General features: G+C 41.2%; 1 protein-coding gene and 1 non-coding gene across 9 annotated transcripts in view; one reads left to right on the top strand and one right to left on the bottom strand.

Annotated features, from left to right (window-relative positions):
- Positions 1–232: 232 nt before the first annotated feature.
- Positions 233–305, bottom strand: TRNAV-UAC (transfer RNA valine (anticodon UAC)). Its single transcript has one exon. It is a non-coding gene; the product is annotated as a tRNA-Val (tRNA).
- A 146-nt stretch (positions 306–451) lies between these two features.
- Positions 452–26,011, top strand: part of PPEF1 (protein phosphatase with EF-hand domain 1) — a 39,180-nt gene continuing 13,620 nt past the window's right edge. Inside the window, exons 1-8 of one of the 8 annotated variants that reach the window (XM_064707725.1) lie at positions 537–571; positions 4,982–5,259; positions 10,528–10,716; positions 13,798–13,925; positions 14,709–14,760; positions 20,468–20,640; positions 22,314–22,428; positions 24,177–24,223. In XM_064707725.1, coding sequence (XP_064563795.1) covers positions 10,653–10,716; positions 13,798–13,925; positions 14,709–14,760; positions 20,468–20,640; positions 22,314–22,428; positions 24,177–24,223 — 579 coding nt within the window. In that variant the 5' untranslated portion in view covers positions 537–571; positions 4,982–5,259; positions 10,528–10,652. Of the gene's footprint in view, positions 572–622; positions 807–4,981; positions 5,260–5,289; positions 5,443–6,935; positions 7,047–10,527; positions 10,717–13,086; positions 13,199–13,797; positions 13,926–14,708; positions 14,761–20,158; positions 20,236–20,467; positions 20,641–22,313; positions 22,429–24,176; positions 24,224–26,011 lie in introns of those variants that run through there. The other 7 variants (XM_064707733.1, XM_064707742.1, XM_064707709.1 and 4 more) reach the window with 7 other exon arrangements.

Raw genomic sequence — 26,011 nt, 5'->3', positions numbered from 1 at the left:
CCAAGGCTGCAGTCTACGGAAGGGATCCTGTGTGGCCGGGTTTCCCTGGAGGCGCCTCTCTGCTCCCCTGGAAGCTGCTCCACCTCTGCCGCACGCACGGCCCGCGCCCTCTTTAACTGCTTATGAGGTTCCCCATCTTGTGGAGGAAACAGCTAAACCGAAACTCACCGCGTTAAAAGAAATTACGAAAAACCCAGAACGAGGCAAGAAAAAATAACTGATTTTCTGGCGCTGGTTCCACTGGGGCTCGAACCCAGGACCTTCTGCGTGTAAAGCAGACGTGATAACCACTACACTATGGAACCGCCACGTACGCTGTTCCTCACAGCACTGCCCCTATCGACGACATTCTGGGCACACCTCCTTCCCTGGCTCATGACGCAAGTCTGGTATTTTCTCTTTATTTGCTGGTTGATTCAAAACAAATGTAGAAGCTAAAAATTACCCTAATGCTATGTAGCTGCAGAGAGTGACGGGGGTGAATCAGCTCCCGGTAAGGCCCCAGTGCCGCTGCGTGTTGGGGGCAGCGGCGGGCCCCGCTCTGCCCGGCCGCACAGGCGCTCAGGAGCAGGTAACGACCCTGGGCCGTGCGGGCCACGCTGCAGGCAGCGCTCCCTTCACGGCACGTATTCGGCACACGCATACCGAACGTGTTCGCTAAATCTTTGCCTTCAGTACGTGCTCCCAACGCCAGTGCCACCAGCCCCGCTTCGGGAAGGGCTGGCAGCCTTCCTGCGCATCCCGCTGCTCCTGGCATTTGCTCGGCTGCTCTGCTCGCCCTGAGTTGGGCTGGATTGTCACGTCAGGTTGGCCCAAGTGCGGGAAGGGCGGCCTGAGCTCGGGGAGAGCCGCAGCAACACCGCGGCTGCTCCGGGGGAGCCCGGCTGCGGGGATTTCCTCTAAACCGGCCATGGGAAGCGCCTCGCTGCCTACTGCGGGGCGCTCCAGCTCTCTTCTCAGCGGGGGAGGGACGTGTAGCTGATTTCCTCGGCACATGAGGCTGTTTAAAACACGAAAGGCAGTGGGAGGCAGGGGCGCCCGGCTCTTTCCAATCCCCCGGAGAGGACGGAGAGTTTTCCCCCGTGTGTGGCTGCCTGGGGGCGGCTCCCGCCGCGGCCCGCGCCGCCGGCAGGGGGCACCCCACGCTCGCCCACCGCACCAGGCCCCGCTCGGGCCCGGGGCCTGTGCGGGAAATGCCTCCGTGAGGGGGTGTTTGGGTATCCATCCATCATCCATCCATCTATTCATGGACCTTCTTGTCACCCCTCACACCCCGCAATAATCGCCGCCTTCCCTCTGTTATGTTTTACCCTCTGTTTTGCGCTACATATACTACCTCGGTCCTCACCACACTGTGCCTCGCCTCACATCTCAGAGGGAATGGCTTGTAGGAGCACAAATTAAGGCACCTGTACTATGTTTCCAGGTCAAAAGTTCCAAATAGAAATTATTATTTGAAATATAAAAGGTAAATTTGGAAGTTTTCAGAAGTGTGGTGCTTCTAAGCAAAACAGGTATTGTTTGTGGCTAAATAGCATAGTTGACATGACTTTTGAAATTAATAATGTTTTGCTGAAGCAGCAGATTTATTTACTCTAACAAAGTAGAAAATGTTACATTAAAAGCAGTTTAATAAGCATTAGATGAAAATAGAGATGAAGACAATTATTTCCATAGACTTGATGACCCCTTACCCTGTATGTGGTCGAATTTATTAGTTGGTAGATTCCATTCTTTAGAAAACAATTTAAAATATTTTTTAAATCCTTTCACATACTGATTGGTAGTGTGGAAGTCAAATCTGTGTGCTCTCCTGACCTGGAGAGCCTGATTTGACCTGGAGAGCCTGATTTAAAGGCTTTACCAAAGACACAGCCTGACAGGCCTGAGGGCATCAGATTATAGGGTTTGCACTGTGTGTGGAGCTTCTGGTTCACCAGACCAACAAAATGCACATCAAGCTTTTGTTAGGCAATTCTTATGCTCATTTCTTTTTCCTCATGCTGCTTTACTAAGATCTGTCAAACCCTAAGTGTTGAAGATAGATAGCTATCATTTCTTTAAGCTCTAAGTGGAGGTTGAAGCTAACGTCAGGGAGGTAGAGTTGTGCAAATTGGGTCATTAGTCATTGCTTCCCAGAATAATCTGCATTCATCTGATAATTTGGGAAACTTTCTTAAAAAAATATTGTTCCCATTTTTTGCAGAGGGTATCCTGATGGTTTCATAGTGTTCTGGTCTAGTTTCTCAGTCTTCAGGAGCTTTGAGGCCCTACCACTTCCTTTCTTTCCCATTTCTGATTTGGTGTGCTTTTTGCCAAGGATGCTAGTTTTGATGTCTTTTATTCACCTTCTCACCCAGAACTGTCAGTGGGGGAACATTTCTTTTTGTGTTCACACAAATTAACCTACTTTTTCTAATGTGTGAGCACAGATTTCTGTCATCTCACTGACTGAGTCAGACTTTAAATTTGTTCTGGACATTAATTTCTCCATTTTTTTATTATGTTTTTTTTTCCTTTCTGTCTCTGGGCATCCAGGTTTCTCAGTCAGGGACTTTTTCCCTGGCTAGTACTTTAAAATACTTCGCTGGGTCACATAAAAATACTTTAAGCTCGGTAGGGCAAGAGAAGGGAAACCATGGTCAGAGCTTAAAAGGAGCACACTCCCTTCAACTGTGATTATCTTCATCGTTTTTGAGAAATATCGGTTACATCACTTTGTAGTGGGTGCTTCTGAGAAACAAGCCTGAAGCAGAATTTGAATTATGTATGTGGAATGCCTGCATGAAGACTTGCTCGGGAGGTTAATGTTTCTAAAGTATTTGGAAAACAGAATAAGCGCAATTACATCCAGAAGGGTTGCTTTTAGAGGGATGCCCTGATTTCTACACTAGCACCATGACTGGGTTTTTTCTTGTCATGCTAGATTGCTCAATCATACATTGTCAGAGTTTTTGGCCTACTTTCTGTTGCAGCTGTTGATGCTAAAAGTCTATTCAGCATATTAAGTGTGTGTGTGATACATGACTGCTGAGCAAAAGAGCAGTAGTATGTGTGACCTTGTTGATGGGACTGGTATGTTCTCTTTGCCCTTTGTAGAAAGGAAAATGGTGTTGTCTCCTTGGACATGAACTGGAAAGGTTAACTTGGAAAGGACATTTGTGTTTCCTCAAGTTGCATGTTATTGTGATCCCCACAAGTAACTGGAGAGGTGGCTCAGTCCAGCAACACTGACTCTTTATCAGGTTGCTTGGTCATGTCAGATCGCTGAGACAGAGGACAAAGAAGAGAAACAAAAGAAAACATGTCCTAAAGAACCTACCTGCTAAGGTTATCCCTCTCCCACTGATCTTGGATGAAATGTTTCTGATGGATTTATTGGCAATTGGAGCAAACCTCTCATTATACAGAGAACTTGGTAAATGCCAATAGAGATGAACTTATCAGGTACAGTAAATGTTTATAAATAATGTGTATCCCAGGAGTACAGTGGAAAGAGGTTGTGATGTATTTTTGCTTGCATGCATTTTGGCAGAGCAGCGTGATCATACATAAAAGATTAGCTGCTGTAACTCAGATCAGGGAAAGTGCATCCTGCCAGAAAAAACAAACATCAAAACCGTTCTGGGTCACGCAGAATTATTGCGCTTGGTATGCTTTCCATTTACTGTCTCGTCTCACAGGAGAGGAACAGCTTTGAAAGTGGAAGCTTGTGTCTGGGACTCCAGAACCTCAGAGGACTAGCTCAGTCAATCAAGTGCCTTCTGTTTTGCTGGTTTGGCATTTTAAATATCTTTTGCACCTTAATAGAAGTCTGTTTCAAAAGGGGATTTGATCACTCTGTCCTTCAGAGTGGTGGTTGATGCCTTTAGAATTGTCACCACACTGATGGCAAAAATTTTCTAGAAAATAGCATGTTATGGTATTATTAGACCTTCAGGGAGGGGCAAAAGGATGAAGATATTACTTTGCCTCTATTCTCAGAAATCTTTTGTTTCTATCCAGTCCTGGTGGAGCTCCACTTGCCCTTCAGAGCAAGGACACAGTGATCTTCATCTTGTGCCCGTGCACATGGAGCTTTCTCCCACCACAGCATGCTTTATAACCTGCGGTCCTCTTCAGACCCACAGGCCTCACCCTGACCCCACAGAAATGGCTGCTGTGCTCTGCTCCATCACTGCACAGCAGCAAACATCCCCTCCCTGGCTTTTGGAGTGGGGCAATGGTGTCCTGATGAACGTAAATGCTGATGAGGACTGAGCCCAAGACTAGTGGTGATACTACACTATCATGCTTCTGCAGACATCTCCTAGTTTTGAGTGGTTTGGCAGGATATGTGTTTGAAATCACAGTGTCCCCATGCTGTCCATGCACTGCCAGTGGAGCAGATTCCTCAGGGGCTGTTGTGTGAGCAGTGGGCAGTAACAAATCACTGTGATGGCTTTGCCCTTTCCTAGGGACCCTGTGCAGTTACTGGGAGTCAGGGGTCAGCGTGGCCGGGATCTGGGTCAGAGATGTGGGACGTGCTGCCAGGAGTCAGGGTTGGATTTCAAATCGTGGCTTTCTGAGCAGAGCAAGGCTGAGGTGTTCTCGGCTTCTCCCATCCCTTCCCAGCCGTCACACAAGGAGAAGGTGAGCCAAAACATGAACTGAGTCCAGAGAATTGCAGTCACACGTTTATGGTGAGAACATGTGCATGCATGAAGAAATGAACTGAAGGCATTAGCACAGTGGGTCCCTGTGGTATTCACATATTCTTTGAACAACAAGAGACACAGTTCCCAACACAAGATCTGAGTGCTTCATACTTGTGCATTATCTGGGTACAACTGAGTGATTTGGAGAACACATAAATATATCACTTGCATGCAGATGCAATGCCTTGTGGTAAATTCAGTATTGCTTTCCTTAAGGGCTTTCATAACCGTGCCAGTCACATCAGATAGCCAAATAACCTGGATAGCCTTATGTTTTTTTCCAGTGTGCTAGATCTGCTAAAATGCAAATCATTGCCTCAACACAGCAGAAAGGCCGAAAGAGATCATGTGACTTCAGATGCAAGGCAGATAACTTCAGCCCTTCCCTTTCTCTGCCTGAGATTCAGGAGGCATGGTGACAAAACAGCTTTTCAACACGGAAACAACACAGCTGGAGGGCTGCAGCCATGAGCTTTCACATCAGGTTGGATAATGAAAACAGCATTTTCCCCTGACTGTTTCTGAAGAGCAGCATTCAAGAAATTTCCTCTCGGAAAGCTGTGTAAGTAGGTGGAGAGCAAGTGCATTGCAGCTCCTGGGCTCCAGAGTCCCAGAGAGAATTGGAGAACCTGTTCTGCAGATCTGCACTCCTCAGGGGTTGCTTTTTTTTAAAAAAAGAATCTTCTAAAGGTACTCTTGTGCAAAAAATCTCGGTGTATTCTTGCTGAAGCAGAAAGAAAAAAAGGTAATATCTTTGGGTGGGGTATATATAGATATATATTTAGCTCACTTTTAAAGAGCAGTTTGACAAAATGAAAGATGTATGTGGCATTATTTATGATTTTACCATAAGAAAAATCATAATTACCACTGTGCTTCAAGCTATAGTTTGACCTGGACTGAATCAGTTATCCAGAACTTCTGGGTACAGATGAAATCAAATAGCTTTGAGACTACTGTATTTCATGTAATTTTTGTTTTAGGAAAAATAATTTTTATTCTATTTTGAACCTTGTTCTGATGCTTAATTTAAATTTTATGAAAACCATGCTGAAGCATGAATTTAATTTTTGAACTGGCACAAATTTCAACACATGTTTATTCCAAAGATTTGCTTTTTCAGGATGTCATTAAGACCCTGCTCATCACGTGCAGGACAGTATGTGATCCAACTCATTAACTGTAGAACAGTATGTGATCCAGCTTTTTGCTTAAAGTTTTTTGTTAACTTTTATGCTCCAGTTGGGTTCAGTTTACTAGAACCAAATTTGCTTCAGAATTTTCAGTTTTCCCCTTGTTGCCTAAAGCAATCTCCCCCTAGAGGTGTTTAACATTTCTGGAAAGTGATATGATGGGTTTGCTTATTCTTCAAGGTGAAGAAGAATGTGTACCACATTTGTCCACTTGTATTTGCTATTCCTCCTCTTTTTAAAAAAAAATCTGTCTAAAGTCTTGCTGTACAAGAAAAAATGAGGCTGCATTGTTTATTTTCTGTCCCCCCAAAAAACCAAAACAAAAACCAAAAGTAAACGTACCCTTTATTGATTATAAGTAACATGAACTGGCATTCTCCCACCATTTTTTTTACAGATTCTCTTTGGGTTTGCATGCAGTTCTGGAGCTCAGGGATTGCTTGAATTACCTACATGTTCACAGCTTTGCTATTCTTGCTTTTATTTCTTTTTGCAGTGCATTTTTTGGCTCAGGAATATGAGTCCACCTTAAAACTTCATCCTATTCTTCATCCTATTCTCTTCCAGGCTTTGCTGGCTTTCTGGTATCTTACTAACATATGGCCAATGCTCAAGCCACCACATGCATTGCATTCCCTATTGATTCCCGGCCCCAACACCGAGGTCTGTCAACACAGCCACTTACAGCAATCATTCCATCAGCTCTGTATTGAGCTTAACCTTGCTTCTCTGAGCAGGCAGAGGAAATTATCTGTTAACAAAAAGCCTTTCTCAGTTCTGTCTTCCACCTCTTTATAATCACTGAAAATCACTTATCAGAAATGTTAGATTGTTCCATGCATGTAAAACGATGGAGACCTAATAATGTATTGATTTGTTTGTTTGATGTTGTCATATCAACCCCTTGGCAGATCAAATTAGGTGTTGGTCTCAAAATTACAACTCCTATGCCATAGCCAGGTTCCATTTCACTCTGCTAGTTGACTGTGACTGCTTCATCCTCTTTCTGCAGGGTGGATCTTTTAGCTAATGAGATTTGCAACTCATCTCTAGATTCTCATCCTTGACAATTCCAACAAGACAGTTTTGGAGACCTGTTCTTCTGCAGGTTCTGACCTGAGTGTTGTGATTTAATGTCTGGATTCTCTTCTCTAAGGTATTTTAGTCTTTGCAGCTTCATTCCCTCAGCAATGAACAGAAGCAAATCCATCACAAAAGCATATTATGTCATTTCTTCGTTCTCTGCAGTCCTAGTTTCCAAAGGAAAACAATTCTAAAGGAAATCTGTAAGTCACAGTAAAATAAAAACTTATACAAGATAGCATCAATGGAAAGCCTCTGTCATTAGAAGCATCCATCCATCCATCTGATCTTTATGCAGAAAACTGTCTCTATCTTATCACCTCTCCATGTACATGTACCTCCTAAGACATGTTTTGGGAGGAGATCATAGCTACCTCTTCAAAAACATGATTGAGAAAAGGGGTGAGTAGTGAAAGGAGGCAAATTGCTGGAGAGAACTGTTGAAACAACTTCTAGGGGAAGTAGCATAATTATGGAAGCCCCATCCCAACAAAAATAAAAGGAGGAGCCTTTCATTTTTATTAAAGGTAAGAAACAAATGAAAGACAGAAGAGTAAGAACTTAAATCCTAGTGGCTCTTATTCATATGGCTCCCATATCCTCAGGTTTAACCTAGTTTACACGTATGTGCCAGGAGCACAGCTCAAATAATTTTAAAAGCTAAGGTGCTTTAAAGGATGGCTCTCTGCCCAAAGACCCTGCCATCTGATTTCATTGAAAGTCAGCTATAAATCTTTACAGGATTTCAATTTTCCTTGAGGCTGAGACAGCCTGGTCTTTATGTGACTGACAAACTGGAGGCATGACTGAGTTGGGGCAGCACCTATTACATCCAGACCAAACGATACTGAGCCATTTTTTCTGTAAATCAGCCTCTCAACAGCTCGGTTCTCAACCCCAGATTTTGGAGCACTTGCTGTGTGTGGCCTTCAGTGACTCCTGTCCAGGAAAGAGCAGCATGTGCCACTCTGGCTTAGCTTTGTGCATGTCCATAGGCATGATTGCAAAGACATTTTGTTTTGCTTCAGTGGATGGGTTGTGCTTTTAGTGCCTGTCTATCACAAAACTGACTTTTTTGCTAAACTGACAGAACTCTAGCAATTTTTTGAATTATGTACAAAAGTGGGGCAGATTACTGACTTGTAGAAATTGAATGCCTGCTTTTTAGTCAACATGACAGATTCTCTCTTAAAGGTAAATCAGTGGTATAATATCCAGAATATTAACACAGCCTTATATTTCAAATTCTCCTCCAGCTACCTTGTGTCTCTTGCAATACCTTGGTAAAAAGCCCTGCTTTCCATTTTATCAGCCAGCAATTGGGAGGAATTTTGTAATGACAGATGATTCTTCACCAGACACTGCTACACTGTGTGTAGTCAGTAGCTCACAGAAATTACTCTCCTGGCCTGGAGTCTGGGCATGCAGGTTGGCAGTGAGGATGGCTCCAAAGCTCCATAGCCACTTGAGAAGTTGTCACAGAAAGGCAGTTGAATGTTCACCCTGTCCATTTCAGAGTGCAGATATTTGGGACTGAAGGTAGTGATTATTCATTCCCCTGGACTAGCCCTTTGATGGCCAGATTTGGCCTTTTTTAGGAGGTTTAATGATAAGATATATCTAGACAAGTTTTCCTCCAAGCTCTGAGTGTACGTTTGAGTCTTCATTTGCTGCTGTCCCAATAAAATTTCTGTCCCTATGCCTCTATCTTTTAAATTCTTTCTTCAAGGATGTTCTAGAAGTCTATGAGTTTAAATGTATGTGGAGGAGAGTGGTGATGACTGGGAAGAAAGCTGAAGTAATTGAAAGCAGGTTATGATCACAATTCAGCCCCCCATTTCTTGGGTCAGCCCATTGCTTCCTGTGGGTTGGAGGGAGTCCTGAGAGGTTTGATGGTTCTGTTTGGGCTCCCATTGCCCCTTGCTGGGCACAGGCTGACCTGCCCCTTAATCAAGGGTCTAAGTAGAACTTAGATTGTAAGGTCTATTTTGCCCTTACTGCCAGTCTTCAGATCACAATTCACATCATGGCTGGCTTGTTTGAGATGGAGCAATGAAGGCTTGAGATTCTCCTAAGAGGGTAAGTGAGGAGATGGTAACCAGGAGAGCAAAAAAGAGAAGACAAATTTGAGCTATTAGCAATATCAATGCTGTATTTGATGCTGCCAAAGCCATTGTTGGGCTCAAAATTAATGTAAGAACTTTTTTTTTTTTTTATTTCATGATAGCTCCTTCAGAGGGAAGTAAAGCAGTCCATTGTGTGGGGAAAAAACATTAAAATCCTTATTTCCTGAATTAATTACTGACTCATAAGGAGTCAGACCCAGCTCAAGTGTAGGATACCCTTGTTTTGTGGGACCCTGTATAAAAGCCCCAGAACTACAAAGAGTTGTGTTATATTAGCATGACAGGGCAGGATATCATATATAATAATAAATGTTGAAATCTGCACATACAGACTCACAAATATAAGAGTTTTCTAATTATTGAAATTGAAAATCACCTAGTTATGCATTTATGCTTTTTTTTCTTTTGTATCCTTCTTTTTTTATGATTTCCAAAGGAAAATAGTAGCTAAGCATTCATTTTATGCTGATGAATTTCTTCTTTGTTTTAAAACTCAAGTTAAAAGAAAAGGAATATAAATGAAACAAAAGAACAGATAAAATAATTTTTATGTCAGATGTATCCCTGGAGATGGAGAGAGAGGGGTCAGTGTGATCATATAAGAAATCTTTATCTAAAACAAAGTTCAGTATCTAAGCATCAGTGAATATCTTGTTGCTTAGAAATTGATCCATTTTGTATCTCAGAGGAATTGTATTCATTTGAATTTGTTGATTAGAGTATGTTGCATTAGCGAGGGATACTATTTAGTGCAGAACTGAGCAAGTGCCAGGAGAAAAACCCAAAAGACTTCACTTCAAAATGTATTTTGTTCATCTCTTTAATGAAACAGAATATTTTCCTTAGATTGTTTTCAGTAGAAATGCAACAGAAAATGGGATGTTTTATTTAAATGAAATCTGATAATGAAGTGATTTGCTATGGTACTGTCTGTCCTGTTAAATTTGGTAGTGGTAACACTGAGCAATAAAATGATAAATGGGGTGGTAAGGCAACTTTTCAAATCAATGGAGTGTTAGGAGGATTGGTTTTTTTTTAGCAGTGCTATCACATGTAATTTAAAATCTTTAAAATTCTGCAGTTCCAATTTTCAAATCATAAGAATGAAGAGTAATGTGTCTCCATAGTCCCTTGTCCATGGTAGTAAGGCTTTAAATAGCTATTCTTCATATAAGAAACCACTGCTGCACATTAACATTAAGCTAACAAGTAAGGAGTAAACTGTATTAATTACTAAGTTAATTTCTCTTGACTACGAGATGACAGTAATCAGATGTGGGGAAAAAAACCAAACCCTGGTGTGGTCCAGTTTAGGTAGGATGTGCTGTACAATAATTTGTTGTGGGCTGAAGGTACTTCAGATTCTGTCTTGTCAAGCACCATTTTTTTCCCCTCCCTATTCTTCCTTCCCAATCTCATCCCTGTTAGGAATACTGGGAAGAGCCCAGGAGCCCAAAGGAGTGCAGCCCTCATCGCTGAAGGAACAGCACAGGAAATGTGTATGATGCTAACAGCTGAGAGAAACACGCTTCGCATCAGCAGCAATTAAACGGATGGGCAGCATCATTGGAACCATGGGGTGCAGCAGTTCTGTAGCTGACAGAAAGTCAGAGAATGGTGAGTGTTGCCTTTGTCTTCAGGGCAGGTGGTTGTTCTCTCTCTCACACCAGTACAGGATTGCAAGATAATGTTCCTCTCCTCCACAACCCCTGCCCAGTCCTGTTGTAAAAATAGGGAAAATTATTTTCTAATGATTTTCTTTTTAAAACTGTACATAGCTTTTAGATGCTGGCTGAGGTCAGGAAGCAGCTTTAGGCCACCTCTAGCATTGACAGATTGGGTTGTAAAAGATTCACAGCATCTGGGACAGAAGCTAAATTTCAGAGGTGCCTGTGCTTGCTCTGTCACTGGCAAAGCTTAGAGGGTGGGGTATTGAGTGGGACCTTTTATGGCTTTTCACACCACAGGATTCCTGGGCAAACCGCCCCAATTTCCCTGCTGTTGTGTGACCCCAATTATGAAACAAGTGTAATAAAGCAGGGCTATTACAATGACTTCAAAATCAGCTTTCTGGCCTACCAAGTGCCTGGCCTGACATTCTCCCTGACAATTAGTGAGGCTGTCAGATGAAAGTCTCCTCAGGACCTGGTTAAATGTTTAATTAAACTAATGGATCATCACCCTCCTTTTAATCATACCCCACCTTGGTATGAACTCAGCAGTTTTTGCACAGGCAGGTGTGTTCCAGGATTAACTCAGACCTTTTTTCAGACCTTCTGTGTTCTCTTTCAAGATTTTTCATTAAAGCACAATTTATTGGTCAGCAGAGAGCCGCATTACATGGTACTGTGCATAGTTTAGGACATTATTATGCTGAACAGCTGTGGTTGAAAAGGAAGGCTCTTGGCTATCAAGCCAGGACACAAGACACAGGAAGCTGGTGCCTAAGAAGCAGGAGCACTTAGTCATGGCTGCAGGGATCCCAGCTGACTGGTTTGCGAGCAGCCCTCAGCTTTGTGTGTGCCACTACAAAGCAGCATCAGTGCTGTATCACAGTAGTGAAAGCAGAATGGAATCATCCAGAATCCCAGACCTACCTGTAACTGTGAGGCAGCTCTTCCCCTTTGGGTTTGCATGCTGTGCCTACATGTGCCTTGCAAGACCTTAATAATGTGCTGCTTGGGAATATTTCTGCAAAAGCTTGGAGTGGGCAAGAGGAGCTGTACTCTTTCTTGATCAACAACCATCAACACACACTGATGTGGGACTTAGGATTTTCTGTGCTTCCTGGATTGTGTTTTGTCCTTTGGAACTGCTGGATGGTTTCCTTTCTGCTCTTCAACAGTAGTCAAGTGATGTTGAACCATCATTCTATCTGCAGCCTGAGGCTGTACATTTCTCTAATGCATTAATAACATGAATTTAACAGATATTTGTTGGAGTACAGACCTTCTGCAACTGATAACAATTTTGTTTAGAGATGCAGCTTAGCCTAGTGTGAAAATCATGTTCTGATTCAATCCTGAGAGTAACAGTGCTGTAATAAGTACAATTGGAAAAAAAAAAAAAAAGACAGGAAACATTCTGTTAGATTTGCAACATTAGGCACAGTGATTGATATGTATCTGTCTTATGTGATAGCAATGGAACTGTGCCATGTTAAGTGCTCTGGACCATTAAGCAACCCAGGGGGCTTTGATGGGAAGTTTAATGGCTCTGATGCTGGAAATCTGTTTCTGTGCTGGTGATTGTGCTTTGCCCCTTAGGTACGCTTCTAAACAGAAATGTTGGTGACAGCCTTGCTGTAATGTGTCAGGCTTTCAGGTCTGTAGTGGTGGGGACTTCCAGAAAGGACAGAAAACAGAGATCTCAGAGTTTATGTAGGGTCTGAAGGATGCTCTTAGTCATATAAGGATCACATTTCCTTCAGGCAGAAGGATTTTTCTAGGATGTATGCAATACCTACAGGATGGGAGTCTTTCTGGATTTTGTTCTTGTCTAGACTAGAAAATTTTACCATTTAAATTATACTGTATACTCATTAATGGTAAAATAAGCAAAGAACATGTTGTTATAGCATCTGTAAGCATTTTTATAAAAATGTTTCCTTTATGTTATACTCTATTAATAGAATCACTTTCCCATCAATATTTGTCCTTACCTGCATAACTAACAGTAAGAAAAAAAATTCTCACTCAGATTCCATTCATCCTAGTATAGAACTTCCTGGTATTTGTGATCAGTTACAATAATTGACTGGTGTAAACTGTTGTCCCTGTAGTACAGAGCTTTTCTTTACTGTTTTGCAGTGCAGGATAGTGCCCATTCCAGGACCTCTTTCTGCCACCAGATGTTTCTCTGCTTAATAAATTTTTATCTGAGCAGTTAAAGGAATGTGATCTCTCTGTGGCATGAATGAGGCCTGAAGGTAGCAGGCTCTTTCTTCCAGGCTGCAGTCTTGATGATTGTCCTTCAGTGAAGTTACCAGCAGTTTTCCAGTTTGAGACCATGGTAGACACAACTTCTTAAAGTGCTGAGTGGAATGCATATTCAGCACATAGTCAAAAATGGTCTTCTGGCATGTTCCATTGACTTTGGGGTAAGTGTTTTGTTAACCAATATGGCTAAAACTGTACCTCATTGCCTTTTGGCTTATCTATCTAAGCAACATATTCTACCCTTCAATACCATTTGTTAACTTTTTATCCTAGGATTTGAATTTTGCTGCCTTGCTGATGCAGCTCTGCAGGCAAAAATTTTCTGGTAGAAGAGGCTGTTGCAAATACTGTCATTACATCATTGTTCATGTCACAGCTTGCAAAATCAAAGATTTTTACTGCAGCTTGATATAGAAATATATTGTTGATAGGGCAAACTGTTCTTCTTTCACCTTCCCCAAACCTCTATAGTGCCCATCAGCTGAATATGACCTGGGTACTGTCTTCAAGACAACTAAATGGGAAAGGTTACTGACTACTTAGGTCTGAGCCAGTCAGCTGGGATCTGTGTTGGAAGACAGAAACAGTAAAGGCATCATATATTTTTTCAGTCTCACTTTTATTGGTTTCATCTTATTGTTGACTATGCACAATGGACAGAATTTCTCATCTGACTGCAAAATTCTGCGAAGGCAGCATGCATATTTTCCTTGTGGATTCCCCTGCATCCATGTGTAGTGCAGTGTTTCTGTTTTGACAGTCATCAGAGCTGCAATCCTCATCCAGAAGTGGTACCGCTTCACCATGGCCCGCCTGGAGATGAGGCGCCGCTATTCCCTCAGCATCTTTCAGTCAATCGAGTATGCTGATGAGCAGGACCAGCTGCAGGTTTGTGATCTTCCATTCTTCCTATTCAAGCAGTTGTGTTGTCCCCAGCACTGTGGCTGCACTAACAAAATGGGTGTGTAGTGATTTCTTTTACAAAGCTGGTTCTTGATTAATAAAACTGTTTCCCTGCCTGACACATGAAGTTGTGTGTATTCATACACAGACATACAGATAAACCAGGACACCATTCTGCCCATACAGCATACCTAGGGTACAATTTCCTGTATAGCAGCTCTGTTAGCCAGGGATTGCAGGTCACTTACAGATCTCTATGGATGATCTTAACTGTCTGTGTGGCAACATATGTGCAACAGAGATATCAGTGTTTCAGCCCAGTGTCAGTGTCATTGTCAGCCCAGGCTTCCTTTAGGGTCAATATAGGAAATTTGGAACTTAAGGCCTTTGTGTGCCTCCTAGCATCTGTGTCTAAAGTCAGTTCACTGCATTGTAGCAGTTGTTTCTATTGACTGTGAAGGAAATCTAGGCAAATAGTCTGGGTGGTGGGCAAGATGAATTACACCTAGAAACATCAGCAGCACTGAAACAGCCCTGAAACATTTTATGTATTCATGAAATGTTAGTGGTAAATTCATAGCAAAAAAGGAAAGGGAGCTGTAGGACACAAATTGTGTCATTGTTGCAGGCTGATACTATGGGAATATACAGTAGTGATTTATATCCTCCTAGACGGGAAATTGCAAGTAATAGAGTAAGAAAGATATTAATGCTTGTTGGATCACCTAAACTGATCATTGTGTTTGTTCTTTTCTTTTTCATACTCAGCTATCCAATTTTTTTACATTCATGCTGGATCATTGTACTCATCCTGAAGCAGGTAACAATAAAAATAAAAGTAATGTGGAGATTGTGTTTGAAAAACTTGATGTGAGGAAAGTTAATTTTCAATGTGATATTTACAGCCTATGGCATGTGCTGGGGTTGAGGTTTGATATCCTAAATACTGTAACATGGATTTGATCCTCTAAGTGTTGACACTGCTCACTATCTACTTAGTGAGTCAGAGCAGTCAGTAAGTCAGAACAGGTGTCTGTGGTCCTTATGAGAATATTCAGAGGTGTGCAGAGTACTTTCTTGTGTGTTACTGCCCTTCTTACAGAATGCAATTTTCACAGCTTTCTGTTCATGATTTCTTAAACTATGGGATGTGATTATTCAGAAAGATTGTGTTCAGTTGGTTTAAGGCAGGTATAATCAAAGAGGTTGCTCTTTCTCCCCCACCATCTCTGGCAGTTCTGGACCCTGTTTTAATTTAATTTGTTCTGGATTTCACTGCAACATGTATCAGTATGTGAATGATAAAAAAGAAAATAAATTTAAACTGCTGAAGATAAATCTTTAGAAACCATCTCAATTAAGCTCCAGTTATTCAAGGAATAACCTTTAATTTTTGAAGTATTTTGGGATCCTTGGACATAACTTACTTTTGAGGTCAAGCTCAACAGAAGGACAGACTGAAAGTAATTCCTAAGTCCAGGAAACAAACATGACTTCCCTGAACAAATTCAGAATAGATCTAATCCCAGTGGAGTTAAAAATGAGGCTGTCCCCTTCTTACTGCATTACAAGAGGATGCCCTTTCTCTTTCATCTGGTCTAGCCACGGGTTATTCCAATTAAAATTTGCACAAGATACTTTGATAGCAGGAAAAAAACACCATCAAAACCTTAAGTGGTTCAGTGTTCTAATGACAACCAGTAGAAACTGCAATTTTTCTCTCTTAAATACTTTAGAGTGCCTAATGCTCTCTGTGCTCTGCAGAAAAATAAATTACATTTGAGCCTTGCTCCAAAGGCAAGGCAGATGATTCAACAGTCCTCTCTTTGATTTTTTTCCCATTACTGCCATATTCTGTGAAAAAAATATCTGCTTTAGTCATTTAACTTCCTGGGAAGGAACTGGCAAACTTGAAGAAAAACAGATACTGCTCACTTCATCTACTTCTTCATGCTGATGGTGCACCTCTGTTCAGCTTTTCTACCTGAATGGGAAAGAAAACAGTAGTGCTAGGTCTGAGATTCGGCAAAATATTGTTAATCTCTATTTTTATCATAAAATAAAATGGAATTTTACATCTGCTTGTTGTAGATATGACTTATCCACCTTTATTAACTGTGTCTACTGACAGAAGGAATAAAGGTGAGGTGTCTCAGATGACTTGCTAGGGCTCAGGACATGGCAGAGCACACTGCTACATGCATGGGCTGTTCGTGTGCAGGTGGAGATCCAAGCCTCACCTGTGCACAGGGAGGGAGATGGAAGGTCCTGTGGGCTGCTCCTCATCATCACTGCACAGGTGACCTGTTTCTTGGTCTGGTAGATATTGGGAATTGCAGATGTGTTAAGGCTGAAACACGTGATAAAATGTATATGGTTTATAGCAAAGCATCCCTTTGTCTTGCTGGCTTAAAACTTCCATCTTGATAACTGCTCCAAAGGCTTTATTTTTGTCTTGGTTTGTTCCCCTTTCTAACACTGTGTGTTACAGATACCAGAACCCTAAACAAAAGAGGAAAATTATGGTGTATGTTTAATAAAGAGATGACCAAGGCTGGCTGTGCAAAGGAGCTTAGATTTTTTTTTTTTTAATTGCATATAAAATGTGTACTGTGTGGGTTGTGGTTATTTTTTCCAACTGCTGGCTGTATGCATTCTTTGCTTTAAGCTCTTGATTGCTTGCCCCTGGAAGTGACCTTTGCAGCACTCATGCCAGCCTCACTGATGTAAGCAAAATCAGTGCTGAATAAAGAGATCCTTAAAAAACTGCTTCCACTTCTGCTGAATCACCATCTTAAGATGTGAAGCAGAGTGAATGTAAACATAACAACCAGAGAAGCTTCAAATTGACTTTGTTATTCTCAGGCACTGTCTAAAACCTGCAATTCTCTGGCTTTTTGTCTTTTTCATCAGTGTGTGCTCACTTAAATTAGAATGATAGCATATGGTTCAAATGCTGTCTCCAAGAAGACAGTAGATAATATTCCTACCAAAGAATAGGTTGCCTGTTCTTAGTATATGATAAGAAAGTTCCCTGAAAATTTTGTGATCTGTGGTTTTCCTTATATTATAGACTACTCAGCCTCCACCATTAATCTTGTTACTTTCCTCTTTTTAATCTTTTTCAGATTGTTTTTCAAAGAAAGAAAGCAGCTGCCATCTCATTAACACAGTAGTGCTTTTGATGTGATTGTTTATCTGTTATACCCTAAAGCTTTTTTCATCCTCTCATTCTCCTTAAGATGCTAGTGTAGTTTGTGATTGGGATATTATGTAGCTGAGTGTCTTGTTCTGCTTCTTATTAAAGGCTATTTTGCAAGGGTTTGTGGAAAATAAGAATAAAACCCTTTTCTAACTTAGACTTTTATCCTTAATTTCCTGAAAAAAAATCTTCCTACCTTCTCTGCTTTCAATGGAAAGCTTTCTGGTCAGAGAAGGCTGGAAACTGCCTTTCCAGCAAAAGATGACCTATTTACTCACTCTTTTATGGGCACATTGAGGGTGAGAAGACTGCAGATGCGTCCTGAGAAAAATGATGGGACTGGGAATCTAAACCTGTTCCTCTCAAGGTCACCAGGGCACTCCCAGGAGCCTTCCTTCAAAGGGAAACAGAAAAAAAAGTGTTGTTTTCTGCAGCTCCACTCCCCATGATGCCTCCCTTACAGCTTTAACACCCTTCCAAGATGTTTTACAAAGAGTGATTCTTGCAGTGGGGAATAAGTTATAGCTGCTTGCAGTGTGTAGCACCAGGAATGGTGTGAAGGAAGAAATGTTTGAAGCATTTTAGAAACCTCCTTCCTCTTTGTAGGCTCAGTGCCCATTTGGCTTTGACCTGAGGGCTGTGGATCAGTATCTGGCTTATATAAGAGCACTTCTCGGGAGTCAGAGGTGCCCTCAGGTATCCCAGTGGTCAGGCTGAAGGCACACAGATGGTGGCAGAACAGAGAAGTGATTACAGAGCTGCAAAACTAGCTGATTCCTGGTTATTCTGATAATGAGTACATCCTTGGCAGTGGCAGCTTTGACTTGCCTTGAAAAACTCCCATGGCAAGGTGATATGGTCAGGAGAATCAGGTATTTGGGTTTCTGTGGCCAAATTGACTCCACTTAGCTCTGGGTATTTGTTTAACATGGAATATGGCTGTATTTGTTTGTGTTTTGGTAATAGTGAAGGCTCAACTCTCTGAGCCTGGGCTAAACTCTGGGGTCAGAGTACAGAGTAGGTAGGTCATTGCCTGTGCTCCCTCTAGTCAGTGGAGAGATGCAAATGCTGGCAGAAGATGTTTCATTCTGTCTTGACATGTGAACCAGACACTTTTCATCCAAGAAAAGTACCAAGGCATGGCAAGACTTTTCATCCCTGTCTTTCAGTATGAACTGAAAGAGCCCTGACAGCTTTGACTAGAACAGTAAAATGTGAGGGGCTGAACCCTTCAGAATTAGTCCTACATGGGGCATGTGGTGAGCTGGGTTACTTGCTGGACAGTGTGGTGATTCCTCAGGCTGCATTAGGCCATCCATTACTGACTGCTCAGAGATGGGACAGCCATGCTCTGCAGGAAGAAACCTTAAAATCCAGCTGAAAGACAGCCTGAGGAGCCATAAGCACACTGTAAGGGTAATGACCAGGCTGGCTTTTGACAACTCATCCAGAAATGGAAAATGGGGTACACTTTGCAGAGATATGCCCAACAGGGAAGGACTGGGTTTCCCAGCCTGAGCATGTGCCATAGAAGTGAGTCTGTGAGGAAGGCAAGTTAATGTTCAGAGGTGGATGGATGGATGGATGGATGGATGGATGGATGGATGGATGGATGGATGGATGGATGGATGGATGGCCTACTGTGTGCTGGAAGGGAAGGCAAGAGTAGGAGCAGGCATGGACAGGTGTCTGCCTGGCTTGAAATGCTGAGAGGATCACTGGCTCTGAAGGAGTCCAGTCAGATGAGGACAGCTAGTTAGAACAGGCAAGAAATGAGGCATTTGGGTGGTCTGAGGAGTTGTTTCTGTAGTCCCCACTTCTTGGGAAGTGGGGTGCAGAGGGAGATACTGTCCAGAGGCCTGCTGCTAGAGCTGGAGCAAGAATTGTTGCAAATGTGCTTGGCTGATCACCATGAGAAAAATCAGCAATTTCAGTCCATGGTGACATTCTGGTGTCCAGCCAGACAAAGCTGTAACTGTGGTGGAAGACTGCAAATCAAACTGCACTGGTGAAAATGGTGAACCCTGAGCACCTTGCTGTTACTTGATGCCTTAATCCATTTGACTGGCTGAGTATAACATTGCACTAGCACTGAAAGTGCTAATCAGCTCACAGCTGAAGTGCTGATAGTAAAAGGGGACTTTTTAAAATCCAGATTACACTTTTATCTATTTATTTTTTAATATTGATTTTATCTAGTTGCAAGACAAGTTGGCCTATATAAATCTCATAATTTATGAGGCCTCATGCTGGTTTTGGCTACTGTGAGTTTTGAGTCACAGCTATGGGTCAGCTGTAAATCAGCAGTAAATAATGCAGCTACACAGCTGTAAATAATACATTTTTATTTGCAGTTGCAGGAAATCAAGGTTACAGAAAACTTAACTGTAGCCCAGCAAAAAGCGCTTACAACAATCAGTTGCTCACAAGAGCAACTCTGCAACAACAACTGCTAGAACACTTTCATTTAGGGACTGGTTCTCTCTTTTGGAGTAATATATGGCCAAGACAATCTGCAAGAAAAAAAAACTCTGAAATCTGCTGATCAGTCAGTTACATTTCAAGGTTATGTCAAGAAAAATATTGGATTGAAGCAATTAGCAGTGTTCCTGCTTCCTTCATGTTCCAGGAAAATTAGAAACTGTGCTCTACTTTCACCACTCTGTTTTTGTTTACTTTGTTTCATCCAATAGTTTTATGGCAACCAACCAAAAGCTGGCATTGTTTCCTAGCTGTAGCAGAAAGGAGTGATTTGCAATCTGCTGTGAATAAATATAATTTTGTTGGTGACTTTTAAAATAATCACTGTGACCTGCTGGTATTTAGCCTAAAAATTTTAAGTAGAAAATAAAAGCAATAGAAGGGAATCTTCATAACCTGTATTAAAAGTGTAATATTGAACTTTAAACAGATGATGCTCATTAAATGATCAGCCCTGACTTTTGCATCTCCTTGCATTGGGGAAAGGAGAAGGAAGTTTTTACCAGGTGATGGTTCTCATTACTTGTGAGCAAACTGCTCCACAACTTCAGTGCAAAATGTTTTGCACCCTGACCACAGACACTAGCAGTTGGAAAAGAGTTCTTAACTTTGGTTTGGTCTTTTTTCCCCTTGTTGTGGTTGATTGGTTGGTTGGTTGGTTTTAGTATTGTGAGACAATCTGGGGAGACCTGGAGCTTTTCCACTGTAGGGAGGCAGGAGTCAGCCACTGTAATACTGCAGCAGTTAAAGCTCGTATGTTCAACCAGTTCTGGCCATGCTGTTACAGCTCTATGGGGGGCTGGTGGAGTTTCTACATTTTTGTTTTCCTTCTATCTTGTTCCAGTTTCTCAAATTTTCACCAGCCCTAGTGCTCCTCAGGTGGTGGATGAAGACTTCTCTTTAAAAGAATTTGAAAAGAAGATTGCTGTTCCAGACTCCTATTATGGACCACGACTCTCATTCCCCCTTACTGTTGAAGATGCCAATGCTCTCCTTCATGCTTTCAGGAATGAACAGGTAATTTGCAACTAGCTTGTTTTTCTTTTTTTATCTTATTTTACATCTGTCAGGTTGTAGTTCCACAATCCAATGTAAAGCTAAACTGGTGCCCAAAGAGATATTTCACCCTTCTTTTACATCTCATTACTTTTTCCTGCTAGCCCAATGTGATCATAAATGTGCATGGTAAGCTGCCTTGGGAAATTGATCTGCCTCTAAGCTAACACAATAAAATCAAAAGCAGACAGTTCTCAGACGAGTTCTCACATTTGATTCACTACTTTGCTGCATGGTCACCAGGCCTGGCCCTGGGGAGGAGGCCGGGACTAGTGAAATGAAATAGAAACCAGCTGCAAGGCAGAGGTTCTCAGTGAGAGTGCAGGACTGGGGAAGGTGTCCTAAGCTAAAATAGAAACTAATTATCATCTTTTTATGGGTTAAAATGTTCATTGTTTGGTCTTCTGTCCTTTGTCCCCCACCTCATTCTTTTAGAGGAGGTGTAAGGGTTAATCACCTCATTGCCGGCTGCAAGACTCCACCATCACAGTGGAGTGACTATAAAGCATTGCTAATCTAGCAGAACAGAGTGATAGCACAAATCTCTGGAGCTCAGGCTGCAGCTTCCAAGGCACTGAGGAGGCTGTTCCTCATTCTCTATATTCCTGAGCAAGCCCTTTTGTTGCCCACAAGATGAAGGTGGATCAGGGAGACATTAAACAGGACAGCTTTCTTTGAACTTGTAATTATTTGTGCTTAACAGTATGCTGTATAAAAGGGGCAAGGGTCTATCATGCTTTTTAATTTATTAAGTAAGCATATTTTTCTCTAGTAATTTTCTGTGAAGGCTGATTGTAAAATATCACATATAAAGCATATGATAAATGAGCCAACCCAGACTTCACCTTACTGTCCACTATCCCTTCTCTTACTATGGCTGGCATTTTATTAAGGAAATGGGCATATGTAATTGACCTTTTTGATTGCTTAAAGACATGAATCTTGAAAAGTCATTCTGTAGCTCATCTATCTCCTCTAAAATTCCTCAGATCTCTGTTGAAATTAAAAGCTTTAAAAATCACCAACCAACAAAATCTTCATAAAAAACATCAGAAGAGAAGACCAGAAGCTTCAATGTTGCACTTTTGTAACTTCTTCACTGTGAACAGGAAGATAACTTGTGCCAAGGCAGCCCTTACTGGAGTTTTCTTGTCATTGTTTTTGCAATTTGCTGAAATATCATTTATGGCCTTTGGATTTTGTTGTTTTTTTCTTGGCTTGTGTTTTGGAGGTTGTGAGATTTTTTTGTTTGTTTTTTTTTACTCACACCTAGAATGACAAAATTTTTATTTTTTTCCCAGTCACTTTAAACAGATGGCCTTATGCAGTAATTTTGAGTGCTCTATAAGTCTTACCTCTTCTGAAAGACAAGAAGAATAGAAACAGTGCAGTATAAATAAAGTGGGAAAATCTGTAAAACAAGTTCAGTAAGATCTCCATATTCACTCACTGGGAAGCAAATGCAAAGCTATGAACACTCCTAATTCCCAGCACTGGGCCAGACAGCCTGCACTCATGTCTGGATGTCTGCAGATAAATAACCTTGGCAGTCCATGTCTGATATTAATAAAGCAGACAGACCTATTGCTAATTCAAATAAGTCTTCCTTTTCTACCTGCTTTTTCTTCTCACAGCTGCTTCATGCCCGCTATGTGCTGCAGTTGCTAAGTGAAACTAGGAGGGTTCTCAAGGAGATGCCAAATATCACCCATCTTTCAACTTCCTACTCCAAGGAGATAACTGTCTGTGGTAAGGTGCCAGAGAAGAAAACTGCTTTGGGCTATGGGTTGATATTCTAAGTGGTTAGAGAATGATGCTGACATTTCCAAATTTTACCATTAGAACAAAGTTCTCAATGCCCTAAAAATATATTTCTTTTTATTTCTTTCCCCCCACAAATGCATAAATTGGAGCAAACAAACAAACAAAAAAAGTTCCTGAGTCATAAAGTATATTTTAGGAAATTCCCTCACCTCCTCTTTCCTGTTCTTGTTTAACATTTCTGAATGAATCAGTATTAATTCAGCTAACACTGCAGAGCAGCTTAAATACTCCTGCACTTCCACCTCTAAAATGCCACCAAGTATTTTGATCACTGGCTGTAAGTCTCACCTTTCTCCTCTCACTGAGAAAAAACCTTACTCAGTAATGATTTTAATGATTTTAATCATAATTTACTCGGTAATGATTTTAATGAGGACTTAATATGGGTGGCAAAAAAGACCTTTCAGTAACAGCATGACTATCTAGAATAAATTGAAATGATAATAACCCCTCATTTCTAAGGAGACCCAAGAGGATGGATAAGTCTTTATACAGCCAACAATTTGGTCTCACAGAATGATGTGTCACACAGTACTAAGGAACTAAGAGCTCTTTGCCCATCTATTTTGTTACACTTTTGTAAATTATAGATAATGGGATGCAGTATCCTGACTTGATACAGGATGCAGTAGCTGCAAAACAGAACAATAATGGTGACATAACTCTTGACATCTATCAGTGTGTGCTGTGTGTAATAGTGAAGTGGTATAAGGGAAGGACTGTGGGACATGCAAAATAACTAATATTTTTTTAAGATGTGGTTATGGACCTACTTTAATTGTCAGGAAGGGGTTTGTTTTAATAAGGTTTTGTATAAACAATAATTTATTAACCAAGCCATCAAGACCCCTTTCCAAACCAAGGAAACACAGATTCACAATACATGTTCTCACTAAATAAACATTCCTCTTCTTGTTTGTATTGCATTTGCACTATGTAAGCAGCACCAAAAGGGATCCCTCTCCTGTACTGAAACGAAAAGGTTTTTTCACCAGAAGGAGCCTCTGCAGAAGACAGATAACCCATTTTTTTAAACATAATCAGTCCAAAATGTTGATTTCCTTAAGGTATCACTCTCCATTCCTTATAATTTCAAATTAATAATGCAGATTAAATATATACCTGAAATGTTTGCATCCACATGTGATAAATATCTATCATAGCTTGAAAGATGCCTTAGAACAAATTCAGCAGGCTCATAATTAATCAAAAGAAAATGTATACACATAAAAATGTCACTTCTCTTTTCCTAATTATCGGTGGTAAAAGCATATTATCACAAGCTAGGTTTTGAAACTGTTCTGCAGCTCTGTGGTGGTGAGTCACAGACATGAGAAGGTTGGCTCTGTGAGCATGAAATGCAGGCAAATGCACAGGGGATCTGTGCTGCAGTGATGCTTTGTGTTAGGGTGAAATCCTCCTGCCTGTTCCAAACAAACCTCTCAAAAAGGGCCCAGTCTGTCATTCCTGTGGCCTTAGCATTGAGGCACACAGGCATGGACAGTTCTTGACACTCTCATCACATCCTGCTGGTAGTAATCAAAACCCTTCCCTGAAACGTGTTCTGTTGTGCAATATAAAAAGGTATTAGATCCAACTAATTCCAGTTTTATAATTCCAGTTTCTTCCTCCTCTGTGAGAAAATTTTAAAATAATTTTTTTATTTCCTGTAGGAGATTTGCATGGAAACCTGGATGATCTTTTGCTGATATTCTATAAGGTAAGTAGGTACTCTGAGATGTAGCATTTTCACTTAATCACTTGTTATTAAGAACAGATATTTATATGTGACAGATTTATCACCATTAGAACTGCTCATGTGGTGTCCATACACCACATACACAAATCCTGGAACAATTTAGTGTCTTTGTCAGAGCTTTCCCTTCTCCATATCCTCCTGCTCACTGTGAAGGAGATTGAGATTATTATTTTCCTAAATGCTGAACTGCAGCATGAGCCAAAACATAAGAGGACACCTTTCAAAGTCCCCAAAGTTCTGCCACTGTTTTAAATTCCATATTGACTGAAGTCTGCTAAAATCAGGAGCTGAGGTCCTGATGTAACGCTGCACCATGGATAATATTAACATTCAAGAAAAAATGCAGAAGCTTTCATTTAGGCTTTACACTGATACCTGCAGGTTTTTTGTTTGCTTTTGGGTTGTTTTGGAGGTTTTCATTGTTTGGTTGGGTATTTTTTTGTTTTGGTTTGTTTTTTTGGGTTTGTTGGTTTTTTTATTGTTGTTGGGGTTTTTTTGGGAGGGGAGTGTTTTTGTTTTTATCAGGAAACAAGAAAGAGTGGTGTTTAAAAGCTTTTTAAGCCTTGGAAGCAGTCACACGGTCTGCACAAAATAGAAGTGCTTTGTGCACCCTTTACATATCCTTTTTTATCATGCTAAAAATGCCTAGCTCTGTTTTACTGATGTGTAAAACAAATTAAGCTCCAGGCTAGCTTTGCCAGGATTGTATGTTTAACTGAAGATGCAGGAAATGTTGTGTATTTAGTTTCCCATTTATCTTCAGGATGAATCAGCACCTTTGACTGAGCAGGTACTCTCTTTGATTTGAGCTTTCCGGGGCAGGGGCAAGGGTTTGTGGCAGATTCTTACACGTTCATCTGCACTGAATGGAGACTGCAGTGAGCTAAACCAGGTGTTTCAATGATGTCATTCTTCCCCTGATTCCAGCTTTGTTACTCTTCATCTGAGACTTGTTCAACGTAAATGTGGCTGTTTTGCCCAAGTGCACACCTGAAGTCTGTTGAAGTATAGTTAAAATATAATCAGACCTTTCTACAGAGTCCTGCTTTTCTTACTAATCAACCATCTTTAGCTGGTCCTTGGCTTGCAGTCTTTTGGTTGTTAAGCTTTCTTTTTAAAACTGGAACAAGTATGATACATATAGGTTTCATACTCAGAACCTGGAATGGGAAATATAACTGTTTTGGAGATAAATGCTCAGATATAATTATATTTACAACTGCATTCAGCCTGCATTTTATTTTTTTTGGAGTAAACAGATGCTGATTCTTTCCCCCCTCTAATGGATGCTATAAAGAGAAAAAATAAAAAAGCAGCTCTCATCCTGACTTCAGTGAATTCAGAGCCAAAACTCCCACTGACTTCAGGCTAGAGATAACACCCAGTTGTTCTCTGTTAAATTCCTAGGGAAGTCCCTTCCATCAAACCAAATAAAATGGGCAAATGTTTTGTCATTTCAAAGTAGTGGAGAATATAAAGAGCATAAGATAGAGCTGATTAGTTATTTAGAAGCAAATTAAATCTCACTGTTTTGTGTCCCCTCTGAGCAGTTTACTCAGATGAGCAGTGAACCCAGTTGGCTTCTGGGATCCAATTTTTTTTCTCCTTCCTAAACTCTGTTTCAGTTGGAAGGGATTTCATCTTCCAGGTTGGTACAAACTACCTTAAACAAGAGGGTGCAATCCCGAGCTGCAATGGATTCTGGAGGCCTGCATGCAGACCAGGCTTGTCACTTCCACAGACCACCCC

The sequence above is a fragment of the Zonotrichia leucophrys genome, chromosome 1 (genome assembly GCF_028769735.1).
Source record: "Zonotrichia leucophrys gambelii isolate GWCS_2022_RI chromosome 1, RI_Zleu_2.0, whole genome shotgun sequence".
Classification (NCBI taxonomy): Eukaryota; Metazoa; Chordata; class Aves; order Passeriformes; family Passerellidae; genus Zonotrichia; species Zonotrichia leucophrys.
The sequence above is the reverse complement of the archived record's forward strand: the minus strand, read 5'-3'. Positions and strand labels throughout refer to the sequence as shown.